Here is a 19978-nt window from a genome sequence, read left to right as displayed (position 1 = left end):
ATAAGACACCCAATATGTGTATAATAAAGTCCATCTCACGAGGACTGAACCATCACGGTCAAGGGCATCATTTTGGTGAGGTTGGCATTTTAAACAAGTTGATACGTCTTAATTAGTTTATTTGTGGCCTAAGGTTTCTATCTAGGAAAATAATGTTTATAAAATAGTGCGTGAATTGGTGACAAACGAAAAGGCCAAGAAAGAAAAAACTTGAGAGGAAAGGAAAGAAGACAGAAAAGAGTTGTGTGGGGGCAACATGGGATAAAGTCAACTTAACAACTGAGTTATCATTAACCAATAGCTAGCTGTGTACACTAATGCGAAGATTAGCCAATCATGTCACTTTAATTGGTTGGTGGTGAAGGAAACTTAAAAGGCTAGCTATGCTAATGATTTCAATTGCTTTATGCCTCTATCTCGTTTTTGGTCCTAAACACACTTTCCCAAGCCTCGTTTAACACTGCCAACGGTCGTGGGCATTTGTTTTTCCATCAAATACAACAGGGCATAGAAAACAAGATGCCAATGCACAATATTCACCATTTTTAAAGAGGAACTTACCAATTTTATATAAAACTAGTTTTTTCAATCCACTAAGGGTCAGTCTAGTAGGAAGAATTTTAAATAAATGCATGAAAATTTAAATTTGATTCTCACTGTTGTTTGCATAAAAATAACTATTTTTTCCCTTTAGGAAAAGCTTAAGGAATAAGGATGGAGATCTTCAGCATTTAATTTTTTTTTTGGATAAAGTTAAGACATTTCCCTGAAAGAAAAAAAACTAGACTAAGCTCTTAAAATATTTATATCTATTTAAAGAATTAATTTTCTATGATGTATATTTTTCATAAGCATGAGTTTCCATTCAAACTTCTAACAAATATTTAAAAAGTATACCTACCAAATTTTTATCATACACATTTTTTTAAATCATAATATTGATATGTATTGATATGAAGTTGTTTTGCTTAAAGTAATGATAAATTTTTATCGTACGTATCACAAGTATTATTCTTCTATCACAATTTATATCATATATATTTAAAGTCAAAAAATTTATTATATATGATAATTTTTATTATTGAATGAGTGTAAAATCATTTTTTACTATCAATTCTTAACCTATTTTTTCTCTTTTTTATTCATTAAATTTCAAAACAAGATTTTGTTTTTATTTGTTATTCACTTAAAAATGTATAATGCATCTTAATTATTATTTTTTTAAAAAAAAAAGGAGAACAAGGAGAAGCCCTTCAAAAAGCTATTTTGTGATTATTTTATTTATTTGTAGCAACTGAACTTGGATACCAATTATTTTTATATAACAGTTGGTGCATATTATTCAACAACGGAATTAGAGTGCCTTGATTATTATTTTGTGAATTTAATTGGCTTTAATTGTTAGTTTTAAAAAATTTACACTAGAAATAATATTTGTTATTAAATTTAATAAATTTATTATATATATTTATTGTGATTAGATAATAATGTAATTTTTTTAAAAAATTTTGGTACATATATTTTTTGTAATACATATCCTATTCTCTTATTTAATATTCCTTTTATCGTGAATCATGACTACATTGATGATTTAGACTTGGTACCATTTATCATAGCAGTCCCTTTAAATAACCCGACAGGGTTAGCTCAACGGTTATAGCATGACGATGCATCAAGACCAAGAGATTTGCATCTTAAAATATTTATTAGAAATATTAAAATGAAAAAATAAACCATAAAGTATTATTACTATTTTTTTACAGAAAGTATTATTACTATATTTCTATCATTATTTTTCACGTGATTTTAATTATTTTTAATTAAAATATTTTTAACCAACATATTTAGAATATTCGCTAGAGAGACTCATAATTTAATTTTAATCCCTGAGTATTTATCATATAAAAAAATCATTTCACCTTAGATTATCTGTTGTTTTAAAATATTAATTATTTTAAAAAAGAATTGTTATCATTGAGCATTTTTACTGAATAATATAGCATATAAATTATTGAAGAGATAGTAAATAAAGCAATTTAATTAAAGTCAATTTGGAATATAATTACATTTTCTTGAGACTGAGACTAATGTATGCTTTTAATTATTGTAAATGATCTTAAACCATGGATATTTTGTAATAGATATATATGTGTTATTTCATTAATATCAAATATTTATTATTTAATGTCTGAGATGAGGATTTAAAAAAAGAGATTAAATAATCTTAATTCTGAGAAAATATAAGTTCCTTTACTTCACTAATGTCTTTTCATTTCACTTAGTAGTTAGTAACTACTTGCTGCTTGAATATCAGCATGGAATTAAAATTAATTTGCTCCTTTTGAAAATCTTTGACTGTTCTTAATTAATCTAAGAAAATATAAGTTCCTTTACTGTTCTTAAAATAGTTTTAGTTTTTTTAACTTGTACGTATGAATATTCTGTCAAAAAACATGCATGAAAATAAAGATAATTTTTAATTTAAAGTTTCGAGAGAAAAAAAATCAAATTATGTTATGAAAAACAAGAAAACAGAATATTTAAAAGATTTCTACAAAGGATTTTTTTCCACAATGATATTCTTGTGCATAAGTTGTTTCATTGATGGCAATTTTGTTATACTCAAAGTCTTTGTATCGCTATGGATTTAGATGAAAGTTTGAAACTGCGACCTTTCAATATTCCTTTTAAGTTGAAAACTTTGGTGATGGGTTTGATCATCACTAATGTTCCAATTTCCATAGTTGCCCAACTTTTCTATTTGTACCAACTATAATTTGCGGTGCTAAAAAAAAAAGCACAACGATGATAGCTATAGACTTGTATTCATGTGTGTCACACTTCGTTGAATGTCTAGAAGGAAATGGAAATGTGCATAAGGACTTCTTAAATGGCAATGAGCTATTAATAAATGTCCTCTAGCTTTAAAAAAGAATTAGGTGATTATTATTAGTTGTTGACTACACCCCTATGATTATTATAAGTTGTTGACTACACCATGTAAAGATAATATTTTCTTTTAGTTTCTTAACAAATAATTGTTTCTTTTTTTATTCATGAAAATGTGTCATCTGTAATCTTTATTTTCATAAAAGAAAGGGTAAAATGAGATGTTTTTGGTGAAAAATAAGGACCAGACTTAACACAATTTGATAAATAAGGGATTATAAAGAAATTATGTCTTTTTCTTTTGTGAAACTAAAAGCGGATAATTATATATTTATAAGGAATGAAAAAATATTTAATTTTTTGTTTTGATCGAGTAGAATAACATGCCCTAGCTATTTGAATGGTCTTCGCTCTCTGGTTTTCTATAGTTATAGAGCATAATTTAAAAAATTGGATCAGTATACCGTAGTCTAATGAACCGGTTAATTAGTTAGTGACATACATGGATGGTTCATAAAATTGAAATTCTACTTGGACATACCAGTCAAGAGCAGGTAAAATCTATAAATTTTAATTAATTTTTTGGGTGAATTATAAAAATTAATTAATGATTCAATAGTTTAGACTTATTGTTATTGTTTTTTTTTTTAACGAGTAGACTGGTTCACCTATTCTCACAGAAAATTAAATTGAAAACTTTCTTTCCCATGAATCAAATCACATGTTATTTGGTTACTGAGGCATAGTTTTACCATCCACTATTTTCCTATCATTTCTTTTCAACGATTATGTGAATTATTTATTAGTATACTACTTTAGTATATTACTTTTCAAATTATATATAAGTGAATATTTTTTTATAATAAAGATATTCATTTAATATATATTTATTTATTAATTCAAATTTCATTATTTAAAATACATAATATGTTTAGTTTATATTAATCTTTAATTTTATCTAACTTAATTTCTTATAACTTTATATTATTATATAATATCATTAATTTAACTATAATTGAATTAGTAAACGATGAATTCATATCTTCGTTATTCTAATGATCGTTTTGATTTTAAAAATAACATTGAATTTTAGCCTTTCAACAAGTTTTCCCCCCTAGCAAATTATCTAAACCTTGTTAAGAAAAGGAACAACTTGAATTCTAAATACTCTGAAATAGAGTGATGAGGAGCTGCTGGAGTAATGGACATTGACATTAACGAATATTGTTGTTGCCCCCCGAAATAAGTGACGAGCAACTTATTAAATTCAATTGCCTCTTGGTGTGTTCTAAATCGTACGTAGCCTCACCAACTTGCATGTATCATTAAGGTGGCAACTACACAAATTAATGAGTCTCAATATTGTGTTTGCAAATTGCAATATCTCAGAAATCAAGTAAGATGGGTTCTCTGGCCCGACCAAACTCACTCTTTTTTCGAACCAAAGGACCCGGACGTGCCCGGAAAGTACCAAGTCAGGTTTTGGCTTTTCAGCGTTCCAATTCAAATGGTTCATTTCCCTCATCAGAACAGCTAGAACTTGAAGCAAGCCAGAAGAACATGGAAGCACCTGTTGTTGTAGTCACTGGAGCCTCCAGAGGCATTGGCCGTGCAATTGCACTTTCCTTGGGTAAAGCCCCATGCAAGGTCAGTTAGTTCCTTACTACTTACTACCATGCATCATCATGTCATTCACTTATTTGGGTTTGCATGGTTACTACTTTATTATTACAGGTGTTGGTCAACTATGCCAGGTCATCCATGCAAGCTGAGGAGGTTTCCAACTTGGTACCTACAATAAACTTTCTTCCTTTCTATTTTTTTTTCTTAAATACATTTTTCGTCCTGAAATTTAGTGTTTTTTTTATTTATTTTTGTATCTGTAAATTATTTTTTTGTTTTAGTGTTTTTATATCTGTAAATGTTAATTTGTTAGTTTTGTTTGAAATATCCGTTGGCGGATTCAAATCCGCGACCTCTTTCCTCTCCCTTCTCGTTCACTAACCATTGGACCAACCTTATATCTCTCCTTCCTCTCTATGTTTGTGGTTCTTTTTATTCTCATGCTTTGTGAGCAAGTGTGGCCACACACAAATTACAAGATACAAATTGATAGTACACAAGAAGATACTAGAGGAACATGTTTGAGGGAAATATGATAGAAAATCGGTTAAGGTAATTTAGACAAGAAGACTACTGAAAACACAGTGGTGCGAACGGTAAGTATGATCATTCCAATGGTGAAAGAGAGTAGATTGCATGAATTTAGTCTTTGACTGAGTTTCAGTGGTGTGTGTGATCCATATAACTGACCTTGGCTAGAGAGGTCATTGTTATACTTGAGTCATATTGATAGATCCACGAGCTTGATCGGATTTGTAGATTGTTATATGCTTACTGATCGTATGAACTCTTATTTATTGGTGTTATTTATAAGTGTTCAAGCTAGCTAGCTCGGTTATGCTGATTGACTAAACTGCATTAATTAATTTATTTGATTATTACTTTCAGATTGAGGCGTTTGGTGGACAAGCTCTTACCTTCGAGGGAGATGTTTCAAATGAGGCCGATGTGGAATCTATGATTAGAACTGTGAGCAAATATTTTACTTTGATTTATTAGACTGATGAAATTATTCTACCTGGTTAAGTGATTAATTCGTATGTGCAATTCTTCATCCGCAGGCAGTTGATGCTTGGGGAACTGTTGATGTATTGGTAAACAATGCAGGTAGCTTGGATAAATAATAAATTAAGCACTTGTGCTATTACTTTTTTATTTATTTTAATTTAAGATTTCATACTAAAATAAATATCATGGGTTCAGGAATTACTCGAGATGGTTTGTTAATGAGAATGAAGAAATCACAATGGCAGGAAGTTATTGATCTGAATCTCACTGGTGTTTTTCTTTGCATGCAGGTATAGCTGTTTTTTTTTTTTCCCTTTCAAATTCAAAATATAGGAGCTGATGGTTTGCTTTTTACAGGCAGCAGCAAAGATTATGACGATGAAAAAGAAGGTGACACATCACACTTTAAATACAACCTCAGAGAACTCTTTGGCCATTAATTGGACTTCTTTTTGTCAATTCAACATTTTCTCCTTTATCATTTCTTTATGCTAACAACAATGTTTTATGTAATTTACTAGACGTTAGTATGTTATACTGTTATTATTATTGATTAGCTACTAGGTTATATTTCTGAAAAAGTTTTGCATTCAGCTATTAACCCATTGCGGGTTTGCAAAATGACATCTAGTGGTTGCTGAATTAAGCTCTATAATATTCATATCAGGGTTTACTTGGTACTTTTGCAGGGAAGGATAATCAATATTACATCAGTTATTGGTCAGGTTGGCAATGTTGGACAAGCCAATTATAGTGCTGCAAAGGCAGGGGTAATTGGCCTCACAAAAAGTGCTGCCAGGGAATATGCTAGCAGAAACATCACTGTAATTTTTTGGTCCTGATATCCAAAGAGGCAAGTTAATTATCAGTTGGTAGATTTAATTAAAACTCGGCATTTCATTACAGGTTAATGCAGTAGCCCCTGGGTTTATTGCATCTGATATGACTGCCAATCTACGACCAGGCATTGAGAAAAAAAGATTGGAATTAATCCCCTTAGGTGAGTGACCAAAATATTGTTAACTCTAAAGCACATTTGATGAGATTTTTAAATAACTGAAGATGAAGATGTACACGTTGCCAATAGCTTACTGTTTTCACCTTGGATTCAGGAAGACTTGGCCAACCAGAAGAAGTTGCTGGACTTGTGGAATTCTTGGCTCTTAATCCTGCTGCCAATTACATCACTGGGCAGGTCATTTATTTATTTATTTATTTCCCTGTTGGTTTTCTAAATATTCAAGTCATGCTCAAATGAAAAATGAGTTTATTATGATATCCTGTCCTAACATCATCTTAATCTTTTGTAACTGATTTTATTTACTTTCTTTGGTCCAATTAATCTATCAAGTGTTTGAATAAACCATAATTTCTATCTAACAGGTGTTCACCATTGATGGAGGTTTGGCAATGTGAGTCTCAGGAATCTGTTTCCGTATATAGCAACTTGAACTTCTTTACTTCACAGTTCATCTCAAAGGCCACAGAATTTCAACTTCTGTCATGGTGCTAGTTTGTTCTATGCTGATTTATGCTCAAGCTAGTAATACGTGGTGACTTATTGTAGAAGTTTAGTTGAGCTTTTTAACAGGTTGCTTCTTGAGATGAATTCGACATATTGCTGCATTTTGGTGACTCTTATGGGTCACATTACATTTTACATTTCCTGCAATTTACCAATTTTGGGCCTTATCTTTCCCTAATGATGAGATGCTTGCGGTCATTTCGGAATAATTATTTGATGTTTCTGGGGGCCTGGAACGAATTTCACCGGTTTAATATTGATTCAATGACGACACCATTAGGTCAATAGTATTTCCGATCTGTTAATTAAATCGATCAGCTACACTAATTGGTTTTAATAACACTAGATAAAACCTGCCAAAGGCTTGCTTACATGGGATCTAGACCAACTATGATCTCAAATATAATGCATTATGATAGTATCCTTAACACATTTAGTAATTTCAACTCTCGAGATTAGAATAAGAGCCTCATCAAGACATGTTCATTCTAGACTCATTACAAAACTGTATGCCAGACTTGAGAGCGTAAGATGCTTGGTGCCTTAAGTATGTTGTCTGCAAAAGGAACTCAATTTAAATGAAATTAAACCTGAACAAAAACCCTAGGCAAAGATTCAACATCATTGTCAATGGCATCAACATCAATCATGTGAACATTAAACCATCTACTAAGAATTACAAGAAAATTCTAGGGAAAAATCAAAGACAACGCAGATCTTTTAATAGAATTCATCTTGAGTGCAAAGTGATAAAATTCCTGAATTGATAAATAAGGGTTGCAACATGAATGCATGAGTGCAATCAAATTCAATTTTTCCTCTAAGAAAGGGAAATAAAAACCCTAATTACCTACCCGCTAAGGATTGGATGTCTTGGAGGCAGAGAGGTAAAGGAAATAAAAAACCAAAAATTTCGGGCTCTCCCTCTTGGTAGCTTGGTGAACCTGCGAGGTTTGTGGATTTCAAAGGATGGCTCCCTCTCCAAGTTGTGCAAAATTGACTGCAAAGTGTAGGCGGCAAAAGATGGCTTAGTTTTAGCGAGGTTTGATGGACCCGAGTTTGAATGGAAGATGGCATTGATGTATAACATTAATAGTTGTTTAAGTTATATTTAAATTCATAGCAAAGTTAAGAATTGTTAAAAAAAAGAAGTTAAAAAGACGGTAGAGGGTAAAAATGCGTAACATTAAAAGTTGTTTAAGTTATTAATCTACAAGCTATGCTTGTGTCTTTACATTACTGTATCCTAAACAAGTTACAACTTTGCTATTTGTGGGATCCTGACAAACAGGTCCAAAACAAAAAATCATCATCCTTCACAAATTAAAACAGACAAATATTGATGTGGTAATATTATGAAGCATTCTGTATGACAATAACAAGGAAATTTGAATTTCTGTTCCAATCAGTGTATGTCAGTAATCTCTGGACAACCTTCACTAGCAACAACAGTCATAGATGAAACTATTTTGAAAGAAATTATCCAACACATTCCACCTGCAAGGTTACATCCTTGATTCCAGCATTACGTAACAGATGCAAAACCTGCGACTTGGCGGATGTCTTGTCTGTATCTGTTGACACGTGAAGATGCATCGTACCAACTACATCTGTGTTTGTGAAGTTCCAGGAATGAAACTTTTGAATGCCATAAACACCCCTTATCTTCGAAACATTAATTAAGGCATCCTTCAGCTCATGCTCATGCGCCCTTGGCACTCTTTGGAGCAAAACTTCTGCTGAATTTTTTAGCAAAGGTATCACAGAAGATACAATTAAAATAGAAATAAAAATTGAGCAGGCAGGATCAGCAATAAGCCATCCCTTGTACTTAATCAACAGGGTAGATATAACAACACCAACACTCCCCATGGTGTCAGCAAGAACATGCAAAAATATCCCTTCCATATTGTGATCAATATGGCGATGGTCATGCTCTTTACGAACAAGTGGAGCATCTTCATGACAAGAGTGCCCAGTTTGATCATGATGTTCACCATGGTCATGGCAGTGGGCGGCAGCATCATGATGCTTAAAGCTCGGAATGCTGTGTTTGTCTTCATGATCATGACACTCACCATGATGCTTCCTCTCATGACTACAGTGGTTATGATTATGATGATGGCCATGATCACCAGGGCATGAATCGTCTCGGCAATCACTTGAAACTGATATATATTCTTGATTGCTTCCATGGATTGTTGTTTCGTGACCATGGCTATGCAGATGATCATGATCATGATCATGATCATGATGATGGTGGGTGTGGTGACTATGCGACTCCGTGTGTGTGTGCGAATGGGAGCATGATGATCCAGATAATACATGGCCATGAGCATGATGATGCTCCTCATGAAAGAATATCAAGCCAATGACATTGACCACAAGCCCTCCTATGGAGACAACCAACAAGCTATTAGTTGATATCTCCTGAGGATCCAATATCCTCTCAAAGGACTCCACCACTATGAGTGCTCCCACAAGAACCAGAAACACAGCATTAGTATACCCTGATAAAACCTCAAATCTTCCTCTACCATAGTTATAGTGATTATTTGCCGGCAAACGAGATATATACGATGCATACAACCCAATGGCCAAAGCAGCACAATCAAACAACATGTGGCACGCATCCGATATCAGGCCAAGACTATTGCTCATGAACCCAGCAGCAAACTCCACAACCATATACCCAGCATTGATTAGAAGAAAAAGCGCAATCTTCCGCGACTTCCTCTCGCTCAAAACATGTCTGATAGGCTTCATAATCATGTCACCCGAGAACTCCCCTTCATTGGAAGAATGAAAAGGATCCAAGTCTCTAACACCAACATATAGCAACAAACCACAAAGCAACAAACCCCAGAGGGAAAGTTCAGGGAAATAAAAAAGCTCCAACACCAAAGTGCAAACAAAAGTAACCAGAAACTCCCTCGAACTCGCGAAACTATCATCATCATCATTATCATCACCACTATAACTCTCACTCAAAAGCACACCGAAAACAACAGTATTCACCAATGGCCACGCCAAATTCCCAAAGGCAACACTATCTTCTTCTGCCTCAAACACGAAGAAACTAACAACTGCGGGAACAAATAGAATAACAGTAGTGAAAAGGAGAGTAATTAACCGAACCCGTTTGCGGCCGAGCTGTTTGAGAGTAGTCCCGGAGTCCACGAGCCGGTAGTGGGCGAGAAAGCCGGAGGCGAAAGGGAGGATCAAGGGCCAAATCCGGCGGGTGAGGCAAGCGGGAGAGAACGGGAAGCATTCGATCCGGTCCCAGCCGAAGGAGAGCAGGAGGAGGCCGAGGGAGAGGGAGAGGAAGCCGCGGAGGTTGTGCCTGTAAGGGTTTCTGGGCCGGGCAGCGATGGAGCCCATTAACTCGGCGAGGATCATGGAGGCGGTGCCGCAGTAGCGGAGGGCCTGGAAGCGGAGGAGGAAGACGAGGGCAAGGAGGATTGATTTGGTGACCAAGATTCTCTGCTGGGAGGGTGTGAGGGAAGGTGAGAGAAGAGGGTGTTTGGGTTTGTGGTGGAGAAAGGGGTCTTTGGAGGAGGTGGAGGAAGAAGAGAAGAGGGAGAAGGAGAGGGTGAGGGAGAAGGAGAGGAGGGAGACGAGGAAGGAGAAGGGGAAGAGGGAGAAGGAAGGAGAGGAGCGGAGGAAGGGAAGGAGGGAGTAGAGGGAGCGGAGGGAGAAGAAGAGGAGGAGGAAGACTGAGGATCTCGATTTCGATTTCGATTTCGGGAAGGACAATGAACGGCGGGTTTTGGAGGGGGTTGGGGTTGGGGTTGTGCTTGAGGAGTACCAGAAGGCGGGCTGGGTTCCCGGAGTGCCGCCGAATGTGGTGCTGCGCGGCGGCACTGAGAGGCGATGAGGACGGTGGTGGTGGTGGTGGTGGTGAGGGTGGGAGTGGGAGTGATCGTTATCGGCCATGGTGGCGGCGGGGTAGGGTGGACTGCGAGTCTACGGGCAAAAGAGGGGATATTGCAAGGTGTAACTCACTCAAGTGTTGCTTTATGCACAACCAACAAAATAAGGAATAAAATTATATTTATATAGTTTTTTTATTTAAAAAAAAAACTAAAAACTAGTATAAATATATTCTTTTTTGCTAAAATATTTTTTTAGTTTCCGTAACTAAACCAAAATTTGGTTTTAATTCTTGAAAAAAAATGATCTATTTTTCATCCTGAAATTTATTACAATGTGTCATTTTTGGTAGGGAATTAAGATTAGATGGATAACTGGACACATATCCCTTTCTCTATTTCCTTCTCCGAGGCGGTGTCATTACAGGTGTATATGAAATCCCAATAATCCTTTCCACTGTCAGATGAGACAGACCTTAAACAGATTCTGAATCCAATTTTTACGTTGGATCCAACTTCGCACAAACCCCAAACAAAACCAAATTTGAGGTTTCTCAAGGACTCACTACGATAAAGAATCGCTTTAGTCACTAAACCCTTGTTTGGTTATTGTCGTGTTACTGGCAATTTAGAATGTTACACAGGATTATTGTGTTTTTTTTTTTTACAAAGTCTTATTGGGTTTTACAAATTGTTATATTAGAAGTAATGTAAATAGTGTACTTTTTTTTTTAAGAGAATGTAAATACTACACTTGAATTGTGATTAATCTGCGTATGTTGGACAATGGCCGAGGGAGCTTGGGAAATGCTCAGAGTTCAGGGTGCTCGCGTGGGGATGTTGGTGTTGGTGATTTGGGGAGAGTTTTTGAATATGATTTTTTAGGGTTCTATTTTTTTTTTAATTTGTGATGACTTTTAGCCATCCCACAAATTATATACTTCCATTTTTTTATTTTTTTTCGTTTCCAAAAATTGTATTTAAATTTTAAAATAAAAAAATGTCACCTGAGGATGATAAATGGATAAAAAAATTTGTAGGAACTAAAATCTTGATATATTTATAAAGATAAAAAATATATTTTATTATTTTTTTCATGTTATATATATTCTTATTGTGTTTAATTTGTTGTGTGTGTAAAATTTCATTCGATCAACGATTATAATCCATCACAAATAAAATTAATTTCTGATTTAATGAGTTAAATGACAAATAAAATATTATTAAGAACCAAAATATGTATTTTTATTAAGAGATAATTTGGCTCTTAACTACAACTATAATAGACAACAAAATTTTCTAAATATTTAACATAATTATGCATTTAAAATTTTAAAAATATTATTGGTTAACTTAAAATAATTTTGTGCAAGTAATATTCAACACTTAAACTCATTATAATTGATTAAACTAAAATCATCTTATACAAATTGATTCACACCTTTAATTATTAATTTATAATTTTTAGGTACGTATGACATAAGAAAATATATTTGACCCACCGAAAATAAAGGGATATATTTAGAGAGAAATTTTTTTATATAAGAAAGTGAAATAAATAAATTTGGATCATATAATCTATAGTCAAGATTTAAGATTAAACTTACATTATTACTTAAGAAACTCATGATTTGCATCCGTTAACAAATCATTATAATGAGCTTATTTATTAGGTTTATTCTCTTAATTAAATTTACCATTATCAATAACACTAGATCAAAACGTGTTTTTGATCATATGTTGCAACAACATAAAATTATCCTCGTTTACCTCTAGTAGTACTTGAATTCCCCCCTAAGTCAATATATGGAACAATTTCTCTGGTCCAAAACAATTAATATGGTTTAAAGCCATATTTATAAGTGGAGTTTCATCCGTCTCCATGCACTTCATACAATGACACTAAATTCATCCTTCATTAATAAAATACTATTGTTGTTTAACTTGTTAATCAATTTGTCAACCTTATTGACAAACTCTGGTTTTAAGCCCCCGTCTCTTATAATAAACTCTATCATTCATCCAATTTTACTTGAAGGATAACAATTCAACTTTTGCATATTCATGACACAATATACTTTTTTTTTATACTAAAATTAATGACACAATACTTAATAACATAGGAGTAGACATTTCCTAATTAATAAATAAGCATTTAATTATAGTTACACAATACGATAAATATTTTAAATTTTGAACGTACAAACCAACATCATACTTGTAACACGAGATCAGATCCTAAAGAAACAATCAATACATCACATACTAAAGCGATTAACTAACACTAAAAGAACCTGTTGAAATAAATTTGAGGGCAAGTTAAATGATTCCAAAAAAAAATTATTACTCATTTATGGCTTCAAATTTTAAGTCAATATATTTGAAGCTTGCCGAATCATTTTGGAAACAACTATATTTACATTCGAATTAGTGGGTTTTGCATTTTTAGTTTTTTACTTGTCAGATCCGTGGTAAACTAATTTGAGAACTTGTGCCATAGAATTTATGTAACTTTGCATTGATAATCATTTTTTTAATGGAATTTTATTAAAATTAAAGGCCTAGAAGCTCCCCTTAGGAAAATTTATACAGGCAAATTTTTTTTGGTAGAGTTAAAATTTAGAAGGAGGAGATGAACCAGACAAAGTCAGCTCTTAATACATTGTAAGTAAATAAATAAAAAAAAGGCATCACATGAAATACACGTGACTTAGACAAAGATTAATTCAATCCGCATATAGCCGATAGCCTGATAGTACATCCGCATAATTTGGTTTGTCTCACACACAAAACATGAACCATGTAATTATGAATATTATGGATGGCTTTAAACATATTGTAATAATTTACAATAACCGTTAATTAAAAGATTAAGTTGTAGCCTTAGTATCAAAGTGACAATAATATTACGAAAACTTCTATTCCAAACCAAATGCAAACCATGAAAGATACCCAAAACTCATTTTAATATAGTAAAACTGTTTGGTAATTAATTAACTAATTATTCAGTAAACGGATAAAAAACAAATTATTGAATACAAAATTTAATAATTAGAGCTTTGCACCTTTTGATTATTTTCGATAATATATTTTAATTAATTTTTAGTTTTTTTACTAGTTAAAAAAATCATTTGAGTTTTAGATAACAAGTTTTTTAGTAACCTTTTTTTTTATAGTTTTTAGCGTTTTTAAAATGAAGTAATATTTTTAAAATACTAACTTTTAATTTCAAATTTTTTATATTTTTTTCTTTTTATCCTTAATGTATTTATCAAATTTCATGCTTATTCTTTTTAATCACGAGACATGGCTTTCTTAAATATTGAATTCAAAAATTTATTTAAAGGTCTATATATTAAATTTTAAAATAGACCAGATAATTCCTGTAAAAAAATAGACGAGATAATTTTCTTAGGGCAAATATATTTATAGCATGAATACGAAAATATTATATTTGTCCAAATTTTTGACAATAAGAACTTTTCTTAAAAAAAAAATCTAAGCTTCCTGTAAAAAAATAATCTAAGCTCTAACTTGTTTATTTGATTTCCTTTTTCAAACTTGGGACATAATTTATTTATTTTGCGAGTTACGTATTAGGTTAGACAGCTTTAAATAAGATTGATCATTTAAGGAATAATTTAACATACTTCTCTCTCTATTAAAAATACTAAATTAATAAGACGATAGACATATATATAAAAATGAATTAAACATGTAAATGTAATATATATATAATCTATTTACATATAAGATAAATGTTAACAATATTTTTCTGATATATTTATATTTTGTTAAAGGGTGTTTTAGGGACAATAATTAAGGGTGTTTGGTTTGTCCATTTTTTGTTTTCATTTTTAGTAAAAACAGAAAATGTATTTGAAAATGTGTTTGTTTTAAATTTTGAAAATATTTTTAAGAAAAGACTGAAAATTGAAAATAAGAATGTGTCGTTTTTAATGTTTTCTCTAAAAAGAAAATGTGGTGACATGAGTCGTAATTATTACATTTCGCTAGCAGCCTCGTCTCTAGTACTCTGAATCCACCTTTCCTCTACCTTCTTCTCCTTCAACATTTATCTCCTGAAACCATCACCAGTCCACAACACACCACCACCTACTTTCAAACTCCATCATCAATGCCTTAAACGGCCACCACCCACACCTCCAAACACCAAACCATAATCCAAACTAATTGCACCGTCCTGTCCTCCACAATCATCAGCCCAAACGTCGGCGACCTAACCTCTATTATCAAAACGTTGTGCACCACCACCTATCACACCCAAACTCTATTGCAACCCAAATTAGTCTAGTTAGTGGTTATGTTGGGGTTTCAATGATTTTGTTTCCTTCTGGGTAGGTTTCGTGGCGTCCTCAACTGTTTGTTGGTGGTGAGGTGTAACGCTGACGAACAGGGGTGTTTCGATAGCACAATGGAGGGTGGTGACGGCATAGCCTTGTGGGCTAGGGTTAATAAGGTTTTTGTTGCTGATAAGGTGTTTGTTGAAATGTTTAAATTAATTTTCCAGAACATGCATACATTCTTATTAAATAGATGAAATATCTAAACTAATTTTTAAGAAATTAAACCGAACATGTTTTTAGAATTATAATATTTTAAAAATAAAAACAAAAAATGAAAATAGAAAATAAAAATGTAAACCAAACACACTCTAAGAAATCAAAAAATAATTATTTTATTCAAAAACATAATGGATATGAGTTGAAAGATTTTGGTAGATTTTTTTTTATCAGAAAATTTTGGTAGATGTGTTGATAATATTTTTTATATACATTTTTTTAGCTTTGATTCTTTAACCAATACGCTATAATATATATATGACTATTTTATTAATTCATTCTAAAATAATCAATTTAATCATCTCATAAATAAGTCACTTTTGGAAAGAAAAAAAATGTACTACGTTTCCTCGTAAATAGCCTGTAGCCCCACATTTGATTGGGAATTCCATCTCGCTGTTGAGTGTTGACACTTCAAATTGGACTAGCCTGTTAAGCTGTGGGAATTATATATATTATTCATATTTATATTGACTTAGCAATATTAAATAACTTAATGCAACGAAAATGTTAAATAAGTTAGGAAATAAATAAAAATAACACGAATTTTCTTATTTTTTAATTTAATTATATTACTAAATTAAATATTTTCTTCAAAATAGGGTGTTAGTGATAAACATTTTGGATTTTTTTATTTGGTTATCGTGAAACCGTCATTTTTTAGGGATATCGATCGTAAATATGATAATATCTAACTTTTTAAAATTATAAAAATAGGTTATTTGTAATAACTATTTTAATTTCATTTCTTCTTTGATAATTATGAGAACCTTATATTTGTTGGAACACTTGTATTAATCTCCATTGACTACGGCAAAATGAGCTTTAATTTTAACGACAATGACAATGTTGTAATTGCCAGTAATTACCTTTAAAAAGTTATTATTTACCGGTTGTTAATATTAATGGCAATCTTATAATAGGGGGACTCACTTGGAGATGTCATCTTATTAATGTTTTCAATGTCCAGTTTCCACAAGGGTTTGATGGTATTGATAGGAATGATTGATATGGCAATCGTAATACAGTTCTCTTTAGTTTAAGTAACGTATGACATGTTCATCGGATTTTTGTTGATATCTGATTCGTTACTGTTTTTGATTCTTGTGGCCTATATGAGATTTAACCTTGTAATACTTTTTCATTTGTTACACTTGTGGAATAGATAAACTCGAGAGGCTTGGATGACATTAATCAAGGTTCTGTTCATATTCTACTAACTAGAGCTTTTAAATTTTGTAAATTCCCATCCTCTGTCAAGGCATCAAAAGCCAGGAAAATCTTATGTAACTTCAGCTAAGGGCTCTCTGACATCTGGGAAGTTGAATGTTATATATGCTAATTGACATTCCTGTTCAACCTCAAACTGAAGCGGATTTGTAATAAAAGGGATATTTTTCAGTTTGCTTGTCGAAATTTCTAACTCTATTGAATTATGTGCAAGACAAGTCTACTTCCGAATGTATTTAACTCTTGTTTTCATCTAATTATATTTTATGTTCTATTTTACTCCATCTTAGTATCATAGAATTATTATCTTAGTACCTTTTAACAGTTAAAGGTCAGCAAATGGATAAAAGAGACAATTGAAGAATTACTAGAATCTAGGCTAACTAAAACTATCATCAAATAAATAGCCTTCTAAACAATTCACGAAAAGAACTTGTAATTCGCCGCTGAAACAATGATTTTTCTCAACGAACCAATTGGAGCTAGTATCATCAATAGCATCCCAAGCACAATGCATGTCTGCAATGTAGTAATAAAATAAGTTAGTCTAAAAAAATTACTAGACACGAGAAGGAATTTTCAAAACCTCAGTTAACGTACCCAATTGACTATCCAAGACAAACTAAATCTCTTTGGTTTGTAGAGTTTAAGCCAGATGATACAGGGTAGCTGCAATAAAAATAATATATGACTAATTGAGCAACTTTGCTTGGTAATTAAAAAGAAAAAATAAATAAATAAAAAATGTCTTGTTTATACTTACAAAGTATGATGTTGGGGCAAAGGCAAATCCTCCTAGAAATCCAAGAAGAGAACCGAAGAACGGGATGCATATGGCAATTAACATTGACATTGCTGAAATAAAAGGACAGTTATACAATGTCTATCTATTTATTTATTTATTTATTTATAATTAATAACTCAAAACTAAAGACAAAGTTCATAACTATCACGTACCTACAAATACAGTGCGAGCAACAAAGCGGAGTGTAAAACAAGGAGAAAACTTTAAATGCTTCACCAAAAAGGTTTCGATGATGTCAAACACCGGCATTGAGAATACCTATTTTTGGCAACTTATAATAATGAGATATAAAAAACCACAATAACATAACAATGTAACATTTTTTTATAAAGTTTAATTACCTTTGGTTACATAGCTACAACAATTATTTTCTTTTAGTACTTATAATTTAAAACATCTTATTTTGATACATATAATTACAATTTCTTTTACCTCTTGGTCATTTTAGTTAAATATTGACTAAACACTATTTAAAATGAAGTGACATAACCATTTAATCCACATTCATTTCAAATGACCTTTCATAATATAAAAAATCAAAATAAGATGTTTTAAACCACATGAATTAAAGGGAAAGTGGTTGCAACATAGAAACAAAATGAATAATCAGACTCTTGTTTTTTATTAAAAAAATTGAAATTGACCTGATAGCCTCCAATAACATGGACAATAACAAACATGTTGGCTGCAGCAATGAGCCAAGTTGGTTTTTCTAGTGTGATGAGGATATTATCCTGGACAGAGTTGCCAAATATATAATATCCAATGAAGGCCACAGGGAGATAGCAAAAGGCAACTCCTAAATAGGCAAATATAACTCCTTTCCACATGGCTTTCTTGGAAGGTTTCTCAGGAGTAGAAGGTATTGTTGCTTGGATTTCCAAAACCACATTGTGACCTGCATAGGAGAATGCCACCTCTCCCAAGGCCAACATGAAGTTGAATACACCATCGGCAGTGCTGTGGGCTTTGTAGCCATAGTCCACATCTGGTAGTTTTCCCTTGCCAATGGAAGCCACCCAAGCAATGGTTGAGTAACTATGCATAATATTATAGTAAGGAATTTTCAAAAGGATCAAATTAGTACACCCAAAAACAACAACATGCATAAACATAAAATTGAAGGGTAGAGAGGAGTTAGATTACGCGATAGACATGACTGCTGCGGCAAAAGAGACAGCAGAAATAGAGTTGAAGTTGGGGCACAAAGAGAGGACGAAGTTTACAAAACCAAAGATAGCAATCCAATAGGAGGTCCTAATGTTTTGACACGAGGGGCAAACCGTGTCATGAAACTTCTTTAGCGATGTTCCTCCTGTGACCATATATACAATGCATGTGCCAACCTGAACAAGTAGTTGTTGAGGAATCACAATGTAGAGACCCAACTTCTCTCCAAAGGCATGCTGCCCCAATTCATGATACCTATCGAATCTCACACCAGGTACCATTTCGTGCATCTCAACCATTTGCCATAGGGTAAACAACGTGATCATCCATGACAAGAGCAGTATAACTGTCCCCGGACCCCTGTTAATGCATCACAATTGTTGCTAATTTGATATCATATATAAAGCATCAATTTTTCAAAGTGTGACTAGGTACAAGTTACAATCATAGTTTAAAGTTTAAGAGGATGTAGGTACCAGCCCATCATAGACATGGCATAAGGAAGGGTGAGGACACCAGCACCAACCATGGCAGTGATGTTGTGGAAGGCAGAGTACCACCATTTGGCATTTCGGGAGGCAGTGACAGGAAGCCAATCATTAATGGCCTTTATATCAGCATCATTAGCATTTTCAGTTTCAGTTTCCATTTTGCTCACTTCTTCTACTTTCTACCCAACCAACCACGTACTTCAAAGGTCTTGCACTAGTTTGATGTGCGTAAGTTGTAATTGGGACAACTGGGTCTTACACATTTAAACCCGCATTTCCCATAAAATCCGTAAAGTACATGGTAGTTGAAACATAACTATAAATCTAGCATGTTTGGTGGATCTACTTCTGCTAGCTAGTTTCTCGTTAAATATATTACTCATTCAAACATGCATTTCGATTTGTAGTGTCAGAGTTCCGAGTTATGAGCATTTTTCATGTTTTTTTTTTATTATCAGCACGTGTGTTGTTTCTGTTCTTCTATTAATTAGGAGTTGCCTCTTTGTAGAACACTTTCATACTCCATAAATTCACACAAACATTACACAATTTTCATTTATTTATTGGATAAAAGGAATTTGTCTTTTGTGACATGATGGATAATATAGGCGATTTAACAAATCTGAGTTATTATTGTTGTATATCCAACTTCTCTTTCACCTTTTTCTCATCTTCTTCTTTTTTTAAATCTCTCTCTCTCTTTTTTTTTTTTACATTTTTATTGTTACATCATTTATTATATCGATTAATGTCTCTTTTTTCTTGTATTTATTATATCCTCT

The 19978-nt window shown here is 32.6% G+C and overlaps 3 protein-coding genes across 3 annotated transcripts; 1 reads left to right on the top strand and 2 right to left on the bottom strand.

The window, feature by feature from the left end:
* The first annotated feature begins 4201 nt into the window (after positions 1–4201).
* LOC100811718 (3-oxoacyl-[acyl-carrier-protein] reductase 4) lies at positions 4202–7200 on the top strand. Its single transcript, XM_003531133.5, has 10 exons — positions 4202–4536; positions 4624–4677; positions 5401–5481; positions 5574–5619; positions 5716–5810; positions 5878–5910; positions 6210–6344; positions 6427–6520; positions 6633–6715; positions 6904–7200. The coding sequence occupies exons 1-10, from the start codon at positions 4291–4293 to the stop codon at positions 6934–6936; spliced, it is 900 nt and encodes a 299-aa protein (XP_003531181.1). The 5' UTR covers positions 4202–4290; the 3' UTR covers positions 6937–7200.
* A 1022-nt stretch (positions 7201–8222) lies between these two features.
* Positions 8223–11070, bottom strand: CDF1 (cation diffusion facilitator 1). The gene has a single exon (XM_014778832.2). The coding sequence runs from the start codon at positions 10979–10981 to the stop codon at positions 8525–8527; it is 2457 nt and encodes an 818-aa protein (XP_014634318.2). The 5' UTR covers positions 10982–11070; the 3' UTR covers positions 8223–8524.
* Positions 11071–17150: 6080 nt separating this feature from the next.
* Positions 17151–19249, bottom strand: LOC100809608 (lysine histidine transporter-like 2). Its single transcript, XM_003532668.4, has 7 exons — positions 19182–19249; positions 18682–19065; positions 18180–18573; positions 17688–17793; positions 17494–17585; positions 17331–17399; positions 17151–17249 (listed from the first exon to the last, which is right to left on the bottom strand). Exons 1-7 carry the CDS (start codon positions 19232–19234, stop codon positions 17151–17153), a joined length of 1197 nt encoding a protein of 398 aa, XP_003532716.2. The 5' UTR covers positions 19235–19249.
* Between the last annotated feature and the right edge of the window lie 729 nt (positions 19250–19978).

Source organism: Glycine max, chromosome 8, assembly GCF_000004515.6.
Source record: "Glycine max cultivar Williams 82 chromosome 8, Glycine_max_v4.0, whole genome shotgun sequence".
Lineage (NCBI taxonomy): Eukaryota > Viridiplantae > Streptophyta > Magnoliopsida > Fabales > Fabaceae > Glycine > Glycine max.
This window is presented reverse-complemented; position numbering and strand designations above follow the sequence as displayed.

What these genes read in the sequence shown, in the direction of transcription:
- LOC100809608 (XM_003532668.4), bottom strand. Translation starts at nt 19,234, where the DNA reads ATGGTTGGTGCTGGTGTCCTCACCCTTCCTTATGCCATGTCTATGATG. An exon ending in ATGTTATTGGAGGCTATCAG is followed by an intron (nt 17,794 to 18,179) that starts GTCAATTTCAAT and finishes TGCCAAAAATAG; the next exon opens with GTATTCTCAATGCCGGTGTT. An exon ending in TTGCCCCAACATCATACTTT is followed by an intron (nt 17,400 to 17,493) that starts GTAAGTATAAAC and finishes TTTTTATTGCAG; the next exon opens with CTACCCTGTATCATCTGGCT.
- CDF1 (XM_014778832.2), bottom strand. Translation starts at nt 10,981, where the DNA reads ATGGCCGATAACGATCACTCCCACTCCCACCCTCACCACCACCACCAC.
- LOC100811718 (XM_003531133.5), top strand. Translation starts at nt 4,291, where the DNA reads ATGGGTTCTCTGGCCCGACCAAACTCACTCTTTTTTCGAACCAAAGGA. An exon ending in GTGTTTTTCTTTGCATGCAG is followed by an intron (nt 5,811 to 5,877) that starts GTATAGCTGTTT and finishes TGCTTTTTACAG; the next exon opens with GCAGCAGCAAAGATTATGAC. An exon ending in ATTGGAATTAATCCCCTTAG is followed by an intron (nt 6,521 to 6,632) that starts GTGAGTGACCAA and finishes CCTTGGATTCAG; the next exon opens with GAAGACTTGGCCAACCAGAA.